The sequence below is a fragment of the Nematolebias whitei genome, chromosome 3 (genome assembly GCF_014905685.2).
Source record: "Nematolebias whitei isolate Nwh7 chromosome 3, NemWhi1, whole genome shotgun sequence".
Taxonomy (NCBI): domain Eukaryota; kingdom Metazoa; phylum Chordata; class Actinopteri; order Cyprinodontiformes; family Rivulidae; genus Nematolebias; species Nematolebias whitei.
Window position 1 is genome coordinate 18,376,094 of NC_056500.1, and position 17,427 is coordinate 18,393,520.

At 38.1% G+C, this 17,427-nt stretch overlaps 1 protein-coding gene across 1 annotated transcript in view; it reads right to left on the reverse strand.

Moving 5' to 3' along the window:
- negr1 (neuronal growth regulator 1) overlaps positions 1 to 14,755 on the reverse strand; it is a gene marked incomplete at its 5' end in the record, with an annotated part of 130,710 nt that extends 115,955 nt beyond the window's left edge. The window contains 1 exon segment of the mRNA XM_037698058.1: positions 14,517 to 14,755. Within this exon segment, the coding sequence (XP_037553986.1) occupies positions 14,517 to 14,755 (239 nt within the window).
- Between the last annotated feature and the right edge of the window lie 2,672 nt (positions 14,756 to 17,427).

Genomic DNA, 17,427 nt, shown 5'->3' on the forward strand with positions numbered 1-17,427 from the left:
GTACAGAGGCTAAGATTAGAAATCAAGAAACTCCGTCTCATTCTCACACACATACACACTGACTCACATATGACAATGATTAGTGGCTAACTAAATGTCAGGGAGCGAAATAGCAAATCTGTTCCTCTAGACACGCGCTCATATTCTCTACTCTTTCCCTTGCAATATCAGTGGCAGAACGCATTGTTTAAATGCATTATTATTCATCGGAGACTGTTGATTCACAATTATTTCAGTTCTTCTCACAGCATACAAACTGTTTTTCACACATTCAGTCATAAGGCGCAATTGCAGCAGTATTTTCACAGTCTGTTATTATTTTCCAATTTGATACTAAATCAAGACACAGTTACACAACAACTCCTTCTAAAATAAGGCGAAACAGAAAAACCAGCATAATTATTTTATTCTTTTTCATTTGTTAATTAATTTTCCAAAAGTTGATATTAATCAATTGTGAGCACAAAACTCTGTAAATTAAGCTATAATAGCATCTTGATTATTTCTTACAGCTGATTTAGTCATGTTCCACATATCAAGGTTTGCCCAGTTTTAGTATTTACGAAAAGTCAAGAGTCAAAACCACCAAGAATTTTTGTTGCTACCCATTTCTGCAAGCAGTCAGTCAGTTGTGTAAGAGTCCAAGAAGGGAAAAAATCTTTGTGACCTCTGCTCTTTGTAGCCTCACTGTTCCACCTGCCTCCCTCTCATTTACACACATATTATGTCTTTCTATAACTGACTTGCTTTCCTCTTCTTTCAGGCACACACCACCACCTCTCTAAGTTCTCTTCCACATGTTACTTGTTTTCACCACAGATCACAATGTCATCTGCAAACATCATAGTCCACAGAAATTCTTACCAGACCTCATCTGTTAGTCGGTCCGTCACCAGAGCAATCAAGAAGGGACTCAGAGCCGATCCTTGATACAATACCACCTCCACTTTGAAACTATCTGTCTCTCCTATAGCACATCTCACCACTGTCCTGTTGTCCTCATACATGTCCTGTATCAGTCTAATACTTCTCTGACACTCCAGATTTCCTCATGGAATACCACACCTCCTCCCTCGGCACCCTGTCATATTATGCTTTTTCTACATCAAAAAAGAGACAACAAAATTATTTCTGATTCTTTGTATTTCTCCATCAGCCTCATCAAAGAAAAAAATATTTCTGTGGTACTTTGTCTTGACATAAAACCATATTACTGCTCACAAAACCCCACCTCTAACCATAAAATAGCATTCTCTATGAATTCACAAACTGTACAAGCAATATGTTTTCAATGGAGGGCCAGACATTTATTATATCACATCTCAGAGGGTCATGACATCCAGGTGCTTCACACAAGAGAAAAGTGCAGAGAGAGATCAATAAAGTATGCACTGGCACTCTTGTCCTAATGTACTGAAATAGTTAATTATTGAAGACATCTTCAAATGTAGTTTATTTTTTAAACACTTTCAGTTAATTATAGTAAATTGTTGATCAAACAGAGGCATTCCATTTAATCTTGGGGCAAGCTTTTGTAACTATTGACAAAATGTCAGTTTTAGCTTTAATGAAATATGGAGAACTCTGATAAGTGTCTAAACCCTCTGACACCAATTTTAAATTGAAATTTGTTCAACCAATATGTTCACAAAGTACAATCGATATTAAGTTGCTTTAAAAACAAAAGGGTCCAATTACACATCAACTTTATATTATTGATGTCATTAATCCACTAAAGAAACTCAGGGGGAATGACATTTTGAAGGTATTCGGTTAATCAGTTCAGTGGACTGCTTCAGAGGTTTGACAGGACTTAAGTAGTAATAAATAATAAAATATTTTCTCTTAAACACCTCAACTTTTAACAAAAGTGAGAAGTAAGTGATAGAATATCGAGTCAGCTGATTATTCAAGCTGATTAGTTCCCATTTGAGATCATTCACATCAGATTATTATTTTACATTATCAGCCATTGATTACATCACCAAGCTGTTAGACAAAAAGTGAGCACAGGTGTCTCTGCTCTAAAGACAGCTTGTCAATGAAGCTCTTGTTAATAAGAATGTATTGATCTAAGATTTCAAGTTCCCATTCATTCTCAGAAATGAGTACCTGCTGCAATTTCCTGCTTCTGTAAATCCCATTTAGGCTCTGTACCTTTATGTTTTCATTTTTGACAATTTTAGTATTATCAAAAGAACAACTGTATGGCAGTTTAAACTAAAGCAGCTCAAGAAAAGAAAACTGTACACAAATACTGTAGACATGTTTGTGTTAATAATTGAGTTGTGGCGTTCAGTAATGTTAAATTGTGCCATATGTACAATAAATTATTTCAGCCACTACAACCAAACAAACTTAAACACAAAACTAAGTCAATTTTACAGATAATGACCTTTATTTAGTGAATTTCAAAGCTAAATTACATTTCCCACATTTTAGTCTTTGGTAGTGATGAAAGCTTGAAATGCATTACCAAAGCCCTAGTGAGCAGTTACTGGTGAAACAGGGACAGTGCGTCTCTTTCCCCCCTTTCCTCTCTGGGACAAGATATTCTTAGATGAGAGGTGCTGTACATATTTAAAATATTATCACATTTACATTTTTAATTAACTGAGAGGGAGGACGAGAATGGTGACTGAAAGGGAAGACAGTCATGTGATGTATGGAAGGCCTGCTTGGGGCTGATACTGATCTCGCATCCCTCTGTTTCCTCCATCAGATAACGCTCAGGCTCGGCTGTAAATAGGTCAGTCAAAGGTATAGCTCGGAACATGGAGATGAGCACCAGTTGTGTAGTAGAAATAAAGTCCAATTGAGCTAACCTAGACTAAGTTTACCTAGACAAGGAATTTCACTATCCCTCTAAATCTGCAAATTTAGCTTAATCTTTATCAAATTATTATTTAGCCTTAGGTGAAAATGACCCATAAAGCCTGCCTTGTGAATAAGTTTTTATCCAATGGCAGTAGTAGGTCTAACGTCATCCTTAAGTATGCTGATGACACCACTATCTTGGGCCTCATCACCAACGACGACGAAAGTGCCTACAGAAATGAGATGAAATCACTGACCAGCTGGTGTCAGGAAAATAACCCCTCTCTAAATGTTACCAAAATGAAGGAGATGATAGTGGACTTTAGGAAACAGTGTGGAGGCCAGCACCCCACCAGCTACATAAACAACGATGAGGTGGAGCAGGTCAACAGCTTCAAGTTCCTCGGTGTTCACATTACTGAGGATTTGTCCTGGACATTACATACAGACACTGTGGTCAAGAAAGCCCGACAAAGACTGTACTTCCTAAGAAGACTAAAGAAGTTTGGTACGAACACCAGCATCCTCACCAACTTTTATAGGTGCACAGTGAGAGCCTGCTGACAGGCTGCATCACAGGGTGGTATGATAAGTGCACCAGTCAGAGCTGGAAAACTGTACAGAGGGTGGTGCAAACAGCAGAGGACATCACTGGCAGCAGTCTCCACACCATCCAGGACATCTACCACAGCCATTGTCTGTGTAAAGCATTTTATCTTATGGTTTATCTATTTTTTAACTTGGAAATTGGTGATGCATTGTTTTCAGATTACATGCCTGTTTTATTTGATTTTATTCCTGTTTCTAAACCTGTTAAGTCCTGTGCTCCTGCTCGACGTTGCCGTGTTTTTAACTCGTCCTCTGCTGCCCATTTCTCCACTGTCTTTAATTGTTTAGATTCACAGCTCTGTGTCTCTCAGCACAGAGGAGCTTTCCATACATTTTGATTCTTTATGCAATACTGTATTGAATGATGTGGCCCCGATTAAAACCAGGCGATCAAAGCCAAGATCAGACCCATGGTTGAGTGACCATACCCGTGCCATTAGACAGGAATGCAGGAGAAATGAACGCAAGTGGAGAAAGGACAAACTCCAAGTCTCTTTTGATATACTGAGAGAGAGTTGGCGTCGATATCAACGAGCTATGAAAACAGCCAGAGTAAAATATCTCTCTGACATTATTGCTGCTAACTCTCACAACCACCGTGTTCTTTATAATACAATCAACACTGTTCTCAATGCACATGAACCGGTCTCTCTTGAAGCATCCAGAGAACTTTGTGATAAGTTCCTTCATTTCTTCTTGAACATGGTTATTAACACTAGGGCCTGTATCTCTTTTCCATCCCATAACCCTTACATCCCGGTCCCCTGTCCTGCTGTTTTTGATCATTTGGAGCCTATTTCCCTCTCCTATCTAGAGAAACTTGTCACCAGTATGACATCATCGGGTTCTCCCCTTGATGTTGTTTCTCCATATTTTCTTAAGGAGGTATTTTCTACTGTTGGCTCCTTTATCTTAAATGTGATCAACAGCAGTTTGATGTCTAGTGTGGTACCAAGCAATTTTAGACATGCTGTGGTGCAGCCATTGTTGAAAAAACATGGTCTTGATCCATCTTCTTTGTCAAACTTTAGGCCAATCTCCAAGTTACCCTTTATATCCAAAATTTTGGAAAAAAATGTTTACACGCAGCTGAAGGCATTTTGGATGAATTTAAAATTTTGGAGGTCTTCCAGTCTGGTTTTAAAATGTACCACAGCACTGAATCTGCTCTTTTAAGGGTTTTTAATGACATATTTTTAGCACTGGATTCTGGAAACTGTGTTTTACTTGTGCTTTTAGATTTAACAGCTGCTTTCGACACAGTTGACCCTGACATTCTCATCTCCAGACTGGAGCAGTGGGTGGGCATCACTGGCTCAGCTCTGCAGTGGTTTAGGTCCTAACTTTCTGATAGAAGTTTCAGTGTGATGATGGATAATTTTACCTCTGCTTCTGCTGCCCTCCCCTGGGGGGTACCCCAGGGCTCTATTCTTGGCCCTCTCCTTTTTTTCTCTTTACCTTCTGCCACTGGGTTCTATTTTCAGAAAGCATGGTGTGCAGTTTCATTTATATGCAGATGACTGTCAAGTCTCTTTCCCTTTGAAACAAAATGGCTCCACTCAGTCTCTCCTGGACTGTCTTGATGGCATTAGAGGATGGATGGCACTTAATGTCCTCCATTTTAATGAAAAGAAGACTGAGGTTATGGTCTTTAAATCCTCTGGCCCTAGCAGTTTCTCCACCTTGGATTTTTCCTCTTTGGCCCCATATGAAAAATCCATTTAGACAAATTTAGTAGTGAAAATGGACCCCTGCCTGAAACTTGACTGCCATGTCAACAGCGTGATTAAGTCCTCTTTTTTTCAGCTGAGGCGCCTGTCAAAAATCAAGCCCCTCCTTTCTAGACACCACTTAGAGACAGTAATCCACGCTTTTATTACTTCACGCCTGGATTATTGTAACTCTGTTGATAGGAGTTAGCTAGGCCTCGCTCTCACGGTTACAGCTGGTACAAAATGCTGCTGCACGATTTTTGACTGGTACAGGCAGGCGTGAGCACATCACTCCAGTTCTGATGTCCCTTCACTGGCTTTCTGTCCAGTTTCAAATTCATTTTAAAGTTCTACTGTGTGTTTTTAAGTCTTTGAACGGTCTTAGTACATCTTATTTGTTTGAACTGCTTCACTTTTACATACCATCACGTGCTCTTAGATCCTCTGACCAGATGTTTTTAGCAGTCCCGAAAACCTTTTATAAATCCAGATGAGACAGAGCCTTTTCAGCTCTGGCTCCTAAATTGTGGAATGAGCTGCCACTGGAGGTCAGGCACGCCCCATAACTTTCTGTTTTTAAAACTAGTTTAAAAACACATTTTTTTTCATTGGCTTTTAACCTAGAGTGAGTCAGCATCTGTGTCTTAATGTTGTACTCTTTTACTTATGATGCTCTGATTATTTTGTGTATGTAAATTTAGATATTTTTATTGTTTTACTGTTTTTTGTTTGTTTTTAATTTTATACAGCACTTCGGACGGCTGCTTGTTGTATTTTAAGTGCTTTAGAAATAAATTGGTATGGTATGGTATTGGAACGTCATTAAGGACCACACCCATCCAGCACAAGGACATTCCCATCTAATACCTTCAGGCTGATGATATAGGAGTCTGCCACCGCGCACAAAAAGACTAAAAGACAGCTATTATCCACAAGCTGTCAGATTACTAAATTCTTGATAAATAACACTAAACAACTAACTAGCAATAACTTTGCACCAAGCAACATCTGTGACACCTAATATGACTAATTTTAGCTTGTGACAGCTAATATGTTTATTGCTGTTACACTGTGTGGCTGTATCATGTATGATACAGTATGAAACACTATTTATGTATCTATCTTAATATCATTATTCAATCTTAATGTTACTACCTACTAATCTCATTTACTACCTGTGCAATACCCTGTCACAAAACCTTTGTAGTATATGTTAGTTATGTGCAATATACAGTATAGCATGAGCATTTTAGCTTATATTACAACCTTGAAATAGTTAGTCATACAAATTCAACCTGCACCGTTATATTCTACTATGTTGTTGTTTATTATCTCTCTTTAGGACCTTGTAAATGTTACAATTACTTTTTCACTTTTTGGTACATTATTTTGTGCCCTTATTGCATGCTTTAGTATGTCTTGTTTGTTTTTTCTTTGTTTTTTAGCAAGTCAAATTGGTTCTTTTCATCCTGAGCATTTCATTGTACTGTTAGCCTTGTGTTAACCTGCATATGATGAATAAGCATAACTTGAACTAGAAGGGTTAAAGAATACCTAAATGTACAAGTAGAAAAACATGGACTGTTTTTACTAATTCAGCAAACTATAGAAGCCCGATGAAGGCTGCCTATGGTTGAGATAATTTGAGATAATTATGTGACGTGCATGTTTATAGTTTTAAAGTTGTGATGAAATACTCTTTCCTACATCAGACTGATCTGTAATGTAATGTAAATGTTCAGTTTTTAGTTTTCTGTTTTCCTACCAGGATTATTTTAAGATGCCTTAAGGTCTTTATGGAAAAAAAAGAAGTGTCACACCGAGACAAAATTATCCTTAGACATGACAGAGAGAAAGCAGTCATGTTCCCCCATCTAAATCAACAGCATGTGATTCAGGTGTTAGAGTGTGTTGACAGCAAGAGATTCCTGTTGTGTAAGACGGCTGTAAAGTGAAACCCCACGGGATGTGATTACAGAAGGAAAGTCATACCCTAACACAAGCCTGCTGTAACTTCCTATTGATGCACATAATTTGTAGGGTTTTTTTGTTTTTGTTTTTTTTTTATGATAGACTGGAAGGAGAAAAGGAAACGCCCAGAAAAAGAGACTTAATCAGAAAACAGATTAAAGGAGTTTACAAAATCAAAAAAAACAACTGAAGTTCAGGGAATCTGGTGACTCGAGACTTAAGAGGAATAACGGCTGGTTAAAAGTTGGAAACAAGGACACAATGGCAGACACTGCTGGGCATGTATGATCATTTACTAATGAGCATATTGATCATAGGGAGTGGTGATGCAGAGGTTAAAGGTCGCCAGTTCAACTCCCTGGACTGACAACATCAAAATGTGGGTGGGAAAGGTAAAGCACCCACACCTGCCCCCACCTAATTTGCCCCACTCTGGGCCCTTGAGCAAGGTCCTTAACCCCCACCATCTGCTACCCTGAGTGCCCTACATAGCAGCTCTCTGCTCTACACAGAAAGCTGTGGTAGCTCGGTGATCTGTGGTTGCGGAAGGAAGGGCATCCGGCATGAAAATAATTGGCAAGTCTTCGTGTGAGTTAGTTCGCTGTGGCAACAACCCTTGAAGAAGGGAACAGCGGAAAGATGGAAAAAAAAATGTTGATGTATCATTGGCACAGAGGAGGATTGGGTTACTGCGAGAAAACAATAAATCTTTTAGTATAAATTTTAAGTTTTGGGGGAGTGGTGGCGCAGAGGTTAGAGAAGGTGGGCCTGTGATCAGAAGATTGCTGGTTCAAGCCCCGGTACCGACAACATCAAAAATGTGGGTAGGGTAGGTGAAGCATCCACACCTGCTCCCACCCTCATTTGCCCCACTTTGGGCCCATGAGCAAGGCCCTTAACCCCCATCTGCTCCCTAAACGGGTCTCTCTTGAAAATGAATTCTCGTGGCTCAATGAGACTACCAGTATAAATAAAGGGTAAATGAAAAAAAAAAAAAAAAAAAAAAGTTTTGGCCATACAAGTTGTGGGTGTATAACTTGAGAAAGTGGAGCAACACATCTGTGTAGTTAGCCTCTGTGCATTTCTCCCACCTCCTTTTGGGAGAACCCCGGAAGTCCCCCTTCCCACCCCCGTATTGACTGGCAGTAAATGGAACAGATGTGTTTGCTGAAAAAAGCTTTACATGAGATAAAACATTCCTCTGAATCTTTTAGTGCTTAAATAAAGTCTTGTTTGCAAAATATTTATTGTCAATGCTGCTCAATAATTACCAGTGTTACATAGAAAAAAAAACTAATAACTACTGATAAGAGTCAACAGATTCGACAAATGACAGCACTCAGGGACCTGATGTCTGGTGCGGGTGTTAATGCGAGTACCAGCACTGTTCCCCCTCATTTCCAGTGCTGATTAATATCAAGACTTTTGGTTCCCAGCCAAGGTTTGTCACTTCTATTTTAGCCCCCAGTCCTCAGTGGCTGGTAAATAAATGTATATTGTATCTATTGACGAATCTGTACTAACAGGATACAACAAATCCACATGGCAGTGCACAGATATGCTTTCAGATAAATATAATCACTCGCTGGATCAGCAGGTCAAAGATGAGTGACATGCATCTGAAACAAGATGAGACCTTGGAATTTTTTTTATGTACAGAGTAATCCTTTCTTGCTCCCATTTTCCATGTAACTTCTCACAGTGCACAGTCTAGCAAAGCAAAAGTGCCCCCAAAAAATCCAATGCCATGAAATCCTTTTACACCAACTGTAACAGTTGTTGCAGTATTAATAAGAGGTATATGCTTAGACTGAAAAGTGCAGATTAAAGTGTCAGCATGTTTTTTTTTAGTCTTTCCTTTCATTTGAGCAGAGAGAAAAATGCTCACAGAAGCCTGAGCAACATGACAGCACCTCTCCCCTGCTACATCTCATCTGTAAAGAAGTCCTTACGTTCTCCATGAGTGCGCCTAAGCATGTGTACACAAGAGCCACATGGTGACAGGTAATGTTTCACATTACACGCAGAGTTTTAACAAAGCTAGTAAGCTACAACACAACAAAGTGTGACGTTACGGCATCACCAAATGAGCACAAATAAGGTTACATAAATAAATCAGAGGGACTGAAAGTGAAATAAGCCAAATTTTTAACTACCTCAAGTGCTGTCACAAAGCTCACCACAAGCATCTATCACTGAGAGTGAGTTGTCTGTGGTGCACGTATTTCCTGCCTGCAGATCACAATTGGATATACAGCAGTCTTAATGACAGTCAACCATCCATCCATCCATCCATTATCTTTACCTGCTTCTTCCATTTTGGGTCACGGGGGTCGCCGGTGCCCATGTCCAGCAATCACTGTGCGAGGGGCGGGGTACACCCTGGACGGGTCGCAAGTCCATCACAGGGACACATAGAGACAAACGAGACAAACAAACATTCACTCTCTCACTCACACCTAGGGACAGTTTAGAGTTACCAATCAGACTAACATGCATGTTTTTGGACTGTGGGAGGAAACCGGAGTACCCAGAGAAAACCCACACATGCACAGAGAGAACATGCAAACTCCACCCAGAAAGGCCCCTGGACCGGGGTTTGAACCAGGGACCTGCTCGCTGAGAGGCAACAGCTCTACCAGTTGCGTCACCGTGCTGCCCGACAGTCAACCAATTTACCTAAATAATCCAGAGTTGTGACTTTAGATAATGGTAGCATAATAAAAAAATCAATGTAGACATGTTTTTAGTATTTTACCAGTTTCATAATGTACTTTGTTTATTATTTTGTTTGACATCACTGCTTTAATTTAATTTTCATTGTATATGCTTTTTATGATGTGTGTACCTTATCTGTGGGTTTTTTGTTTAAAACAGGTCCCTCTTGAAAATGAGTCATCGTGACTCAATGAGACTAACCTGTATAAATAAAGGTTAAATGAGTAATCAGGCAGTGTAGCTGATGAAAAAAATGTAACAAGAACAAATCTTACATAGGGATCTCAGATGAGAACGTGTTCTCATTATATTATTTTTCCACCTTAGCTGCCACAAAAAGTGGTGATATTGTATCTGTGTGTCTGTAGCATCAGCAAAATATGTCATGAAACTGTGATGAATGGTCATTGAATTTACATTTTCATATGATAACTAAGAGTAAATCCCATCTAAGATAGCTGCTAAAAGTGAGCAACTTTATCAAACAGGAAAATGGCTAGAATTCAGCCAATTTGACAAATATTGAGAGAAAAAAACTGTGTGGTGGTAGCAATGGTAGTAGCAGTGCTCAGTGTCGCGGTCTTGCAATCCTGGGGTTCCGAATTCAAGCTCAGGTTGTGCCAAGAAAGATATTCGGTGTACAAAAAAAAAACTATTGCTGAATCGTTCATGCAAGTTCGCCCACGTTGCTGAAGAAGGAAGTAGCCGGAAGAAGTATCTGAGTAATTCACAACACAGACCTCAAGAGAACTTGCAATATCAAATAAGGTTGCACACATCATTTTACAAATTCTGACCAAAAATGTTTATAACCTACTCCAACAATTATCAGTCAGGTCATGGATTTTATACCTGGATTATTGAGCATGGACTTTGGTGTTTATAACCTACTCGTTCTCATAAGATGGTTTTAGTTTGATCTGGCCATAAAAGGCAGCAGGCAATTTGAATTTCTTTAAGGACTACTAGACTTTTAATTACCAGGATTACTGCACATTATATGCCCATCGACAAACTATTATACAGCAAGCTAAACCTTAGACCTTGAAGCTGGGGGGAGGAAAGTGCACAAGACACTGTCTAGTGATGATGCATATGTGTACTAAGTTTTGTTAAATTATCTTGAGCGGATCAAAATTTATGGCCCGGACAAGCAAAGACCATGTATAAAATTTGACCTTGATTTATCACCTTGACTTTGAAGCTTGGTTGACGAAAAGTACCCACGATACACTGTCTAGTGATGATGGACATGTGTATGAAGATTCATAAAATCATCTTGAACGGATCAGAAGTTATGGGCAGGACAAAAAAAAAAAAGTTTACAAATGTACAGAGACTAAAAAACGCATTGATTCAAAATGTTTAAGAACTTTTAAATAGAATATCACTTTATATGTGCTGTGTTTAACCACATCGCTGTATCTGTGAGGACAAAAAGTCAGAGGATAACTCTACAGAAACACCAGTGAAAGTGCCATTTTTGTAAAATAAATAAAAACAATAATTAGTGTTTGCAGTCCCAGCCGTTGCCAAACCGTAGCTGCTAGGTCACAACCATTAGTAGGACTGCCATCGCAAAACATAATATACAGCTGACAGCTGGCACATTAGCTGTGGTTTGATTGTGACCATATGGCCAGTGGTGAGGAGCTGCCATGACCCGAACCACCCCTGGTAGGATTCAAATGATCCGGTGTTCCTCAGAAAGCCAACACCTATGAAAACACGATGGTCCTGTAGTGACCATTACTGTAGCAGCCAAGCAGCTTATTAAAGTTTATCACAACAACATGTGGTTGCATTAGGACACCTTAATGAGGATTCTTTGTCCCCAGGAGAAATTCCTGGAATTGAAGATGCCATGTTTGACAGTACAGAGTCTCAGTGTGCTCTTCATTTAGCACACCACAAGAACATTACAGTTGTTCTAATCAATGCCACTTCAGTAGAGGGAGCTTTTCTCAAATTGATTTCAGTGTCATTTTTAAATATTACTAACAAGTTGTGAAATGATGAATTGTTCTTTTTTTGTGAGCTGAACGTTGGCTTAATTAACTTTTTCTTTAATTAAAACATATTATTAAAAGTAGTATGAATTAAAAAAAAAAGTGTTTGTTATTTTGTCCAACTCTGTAATGTGATTTTTTTCTATATATATTTTTTTTAAATCCTAATATTTTAAAACATCAACAGATATCTTACACATCAAAAAGTAATATTAAATTCTAAAATAAGCACATGAAATAAGAACTTAAACAAGGGGCCAGCATCACTGGAGTCTGCTCCGGTGTCACCGTCTCTCTCATGGGACTATTTCCTGGTGATATTAGAGATATGAAAATGTTTTATTCATGTGAGAAAACATATGCAGCTTACATGTTGTCTGGTATAAAAATATCACTGCATTGTTGCATAAGAAATAGTTGCCTGTGTGTCTTTGTATTTAAATCTTAATTAGTCATGTACTAATTAGTTGTACTGTGTAAAATGTGTCTCAGATGATACAGATTAGACATCTGAGTGTGAGGTGTACTCACTGGCCCTCATACCAAGGAATCTAAAATTACTTTGATCACAAGCAACTGAAGACTGTTGGGGGGGGGGGGGGGTGTTCCATAGTTATACTAAACACATTTTTTGATAATACTACATATAAGCAGTACTACTTTTTTTCCCCATAAGAGTAATAAAAATTAATAAAAACACACAATTCAATAAAAACACATATTGCACATTCCCACATACATTCCAGCAAGTAAACGACACAACAATGAAACAAGAGCATCAGCGCATAACAAAAAAACTATATTCATTCATTCATTCAACCTTTATTTAAACAGATAAGTCACATTGAGCCTCGAAGACTCATTTACAAGTGAGACCTGTTTGGACAGACAAAAACAGTGGTTAACTGGACACATGTAGGAGTATATACCTACTTTGTTTAACAATCTGATTGATGTTGGGACAAATGATTTTTTACATCTGTTAAATCTGCAAGCTGGGATTCTAAACCGTTTCCCAGATGGTAACAGCAGAACAGAACCATGCTGCTGAAAGAACCTCACTGTTAACCGAACCACACTCTAGCTGTATTTCTTTTTCACTGTTGGCGCCTGGTTTTTTGTATTTTTGCTGCATGCTTTAGTATTTCTTGTTTCTTTTTTGGCCAGTTGAGATGGTTCTTCTCGTCCTCAGCATTTCATTTCATTGTTGACCTTGTGATGATTTTTGCACAAGACAAATAAACCAAACCTGATGAAGGCTATACAATCACGCAGCTCAGAACAGAAGTCATACTTTAACTGAACTGCCAGCTGGTAATTTGTTTCAACTAATCCTTAACCTCTGTCTTGACTATTATTGTGGTACTATTCAAATGAAATGTTCTTTGTAAAATAAAGTCTCCTTGAATTGGAAAAAAAAGCATAATTTGCTATAAAAATTAACATCATCTGATTCTTGTAATGGCCAATAACAAACCCTGGAGCAAAAAGTGTGAACCATCAAACTGTGCTGGTAAATTAGACTTAAAATAAGCATGTTCATTTGACTGAATGTCAGTAAATCTTTCTAAAAGACAGAACAAAGCAAAAGGAAAGTTTTTTTGTTTTTTTTTCAGTCTAAGGCGCCAGCCTACGTAGAGGTAACACTGTGTATAGCAGTGTGCTTCAACCATTTCTTTCAACCATGGCACATTTTTTTACACCCTAAAAATTACCGCTGCACACCAACAAGCAAACAAATGACTAAATGACAGTGCATCCTAAGAAAGCACATATAATGACAATATAAATTCTGAATCTACTCAGTGTGGAACCTGGGCCTGTTTACTGTAGATGAATACAAATCTGATAGCCTGCCCTGAATTAAAGAAAGGCAACAGCTCTGTCACTATTTGCTTTATTTATTTATTATTTTTATGGCAATTGTCATTCAAAAGTTCAGCTCATGTAGATATATGTTGTGGAAAATGGAAGCAATGTCAAACTGTCTGTGAGAATTAACGGCAGTCATCCAAAAACTGTCCAAAATCAGACCAGCAAAGCTCATCGTTAAACCCCGGTTTTGCCTCAGTTCAGTGTCTGCTACGTCATGTCCTTTTTAATGACTGCTGCTGAGCTCTATCATTTCCTAACTCAGAATTCTGTCTAGGCTTCAATTCACCACCATCATCCCCAACATCTTCCTCTTATTATCCTACTTACTGCCACCTGCTGGCAAGGAACTTATTTTAAATGACCGCTAACACATTGCAGGTACAGATGCTCTAATGGCAAATCCTTTGCAGTGACTCTTTCTTTGACCAATTAGGAGAAATCGGACAATTTCCAACGACACACCTCTCTGTGGCAAATTGGTTGAAATTCACTGGTATATAGCACGTCGATAATCATGATAAGTAGCTGAAAGTCATACAAATCACAGTTCTCAGTAGTAAATGCAGTAAGAAAGCAAGAACCTGATTAAAGCTACACATTCTGCCTCCAGTCATGTAGACCAAAAAGACTACGCTTTATGATGAAAAGCCTAAAGGCAGAATGTCACTTTGTATTTTCAGAAGAATTTTTCAAGCCTGAGCTGTTGTGGACAACGAATAAGAAGTTAGATCACAAGAAGGCTGAGGACAGAATTCATTAAACAAGAAGAGCATCGGAAATGTAGAAACAGACTATCTGTGCTCACCTTTTACAATGAGGTTGAGGAGCTTTGGCCGTAGGTTCCGATCACTCTGAATTGAGCATGTGTACTGGCCGTCATCACTTATGTCCACTTTCTGTATCTGAAGGCTGTACTCATGTTTGTCTCCAACACTGGACACTATAGAAACACGAGGGTCCCCAGACCACTTGTCGTTCCCTGCGAATATGATGCCTGAGCGATTCAGCCAGGCTCCTTTAGAGATCCCATCCAACAGGTAACACCTAAACAAGACATATGTGGTTACTTTGCTTGGAAAAAATAAAATACTCATTGTTATTTAAGAAGAACAAAAGAAAATATTGTTCCATGTTTGCAATATAAATGGAGCTGCATCCATAAAACTGTCTAAAATATCTTTATCTTGCAAATGACTTATCTCTCGCTGTGGATGACAGTTATCAATCTGTGCAGTTACATACAAATGATGTGAGGGATTGGACTTCAGTAAAGACTTGCAGTTATTTCACTGAGCACAAAGCATTAAGCTCACATTTGCAGCAATTACATTTAATAACGTTCCGCCAACAGAGGTAGTGGAGTGGAACGGAGGAAGAATGCATAGAAACACTGTGGTACAGACTGACTTCAGTCTGCAAGAGTACTTGTGATGTGCCTGCCTTCAGTATACGGCTCCCAGCTCCCACTGCTGTTACAGCCTCTCTCTGAAACAAACACGTTTTATTCCTATGACCTGAGCATTCCAGATTTGATAATATGCTTTATTTTATGATTGTCTACTGTTGTCATCATTCTTTGTTAAAAACAGGTCTATGTTGTAAATGAATCCTCGAGGCTCAATGAGACTAACCTGTATAAATAAAGGTTGAACGAATGAAGATTCACATTTCTCAGCCTATACAGTCTTGGACTTCCTTTAGTTAACGTCAAATTTATGTCAGTACTCTATCCTTAATCTAGTACATGGTTGTGATCCGACTGCTTTTGTTCTGTAAAGTTGTCAGTGTTTTGGAAGTGTTCTACGTTCCTACAATTAAAGTCCCAAGTTCCACTTTCACACTGTCTCCTGTGCGCTCTCTCCTGCATTTCAGCCCTTTTCCAAACATCTCACTTTTGACAAACGGTGCCCAAGACTATTGTGGAAACACTAAAAATTGTTCAAGAAAGCGTGCAAAGTTATACACAAGTTTAGGCAAAAAAAAAAGAAAAGTAAAAGCAACAGTTATTGAGTGTAAAAAGACTATGAGAGGAGGGTAACTACAGATTACGCAGCTGCACAGAAAAATCCTAAGATTGGTTGGTAATATGTAGCAATATATTGGTTTTAGTTGAAGCCATGAATAGTTCTCCGCCCGATAGTTGTTTCTGATATGAAGCAGAGGACAATTCCCCAATTTAAAAAACAAAACAAAACAATAGCTTCATGTTTTGACACATGGGAGATCAATAATTCAATGTTTAATCTAAAGCACAGTCTAATAAGCCCATCACTATATGTATTCTTGTTACCATAGTTTTATTACGATTAAATGAATTTAAAAAGCATAAGGAAATAAATGTGCACTGATATACATTTTTTTATTAATGAAAACATGCATAAACATACATGTATCACTCTTCAGAACATGAACATTCACACCAATGACTTATTACAAACATGTCAATATATATAGTGAACAGATAAACTTTCCAAAATATTCATTTTAGTTAATCATGGGTCTAAACATAGATAGGAAGCAAACCAATGTTGAAGAATGAAGTTTGTACGTTATATTAGTTTTATCAGTTTTTTTTTTTTTAATCTAAAATGCATCGTGCCACCATTAGCATGAGGTATTCAAGGCTGCTGCTTCTTTCAGTAGCTGCTGATTTGTATATTAAAGTTGTGTGCTGAAACTTGAATTCTGAATATCCTTGGTTGCTCCTCGGACTTTTTATTCCTTTCAAGCATTTTACAAATTGAGATGTTTCTTTCAGTTTCACTGAGATCGATTCTCAGGTCAAAGACGGGAGGATGGAGAGGAAATTACATTTGGACAATGTAGACTTTTATTCTCATGGTTGCAGTTACAGTAGATGTTGCAAGTCTTTATGTCTAAAAGGATCTATAAAACTGTGTAAAAACCCTTAGCAAACCATAACTATGTTGTCCGACGTCAGAATGTGCTTCTGAGACAATTATTATTATAATTATTTACCAAATAGAGAATTTGATAAAATCCAAGGGTTTTTTGTTTTGTTTTGTTTTTTTACACAGGTGCCTCATTTCTGGAAGTACTTGCCTCAACTTCATATTTAATATTGTCCAAATAGTATTATTAATACCACTTCCCACAACTTCTAAACTGATATTTACGTATCAAATCAAAGCAATATAATTGTTTATATATTCAGCTACAGAAAGACAAACTTCAGGGAGAAGCAAAAATCACACGCCCACCACAACAAATTAATGAATAATCTTCACTTTATACTCTTGTCTTTTTTAGAAGCCAACTACCCCGTGTGACTGCTAAAACTGCAAATTTATTTTTTAAGAATGTCTCTAAACAAACAAGAGAGGTCATAAAGTTCAGATGGCAATTATTTTGCTTAAAATTCCAGCAGCATCTAAAAATAATGCATCATATTCTGTGACAAATGCAGCGAAAATGAGTAGTAAAAGAGGCAATCAAGTTTGGCTCTTTAGCTGATGTCAACGTACTATACTGACTGCCAGCACCGGTGGAAAAGTCACCAAGGAAATCAGTTTGGCACCAACCACAAAGCTCTTTACTCCCCATGCCAAGGAAGTGTCTGTCAGGAAGGCGGATGGAGGACAATTTTCTATCATGCTGAGTTACCCTGGAGGAAATGTTCTCAAAGAACTGTGACAACCAGTGAAGAATAGAAAGTCATATATATATATATATATATATATATATATATATATATA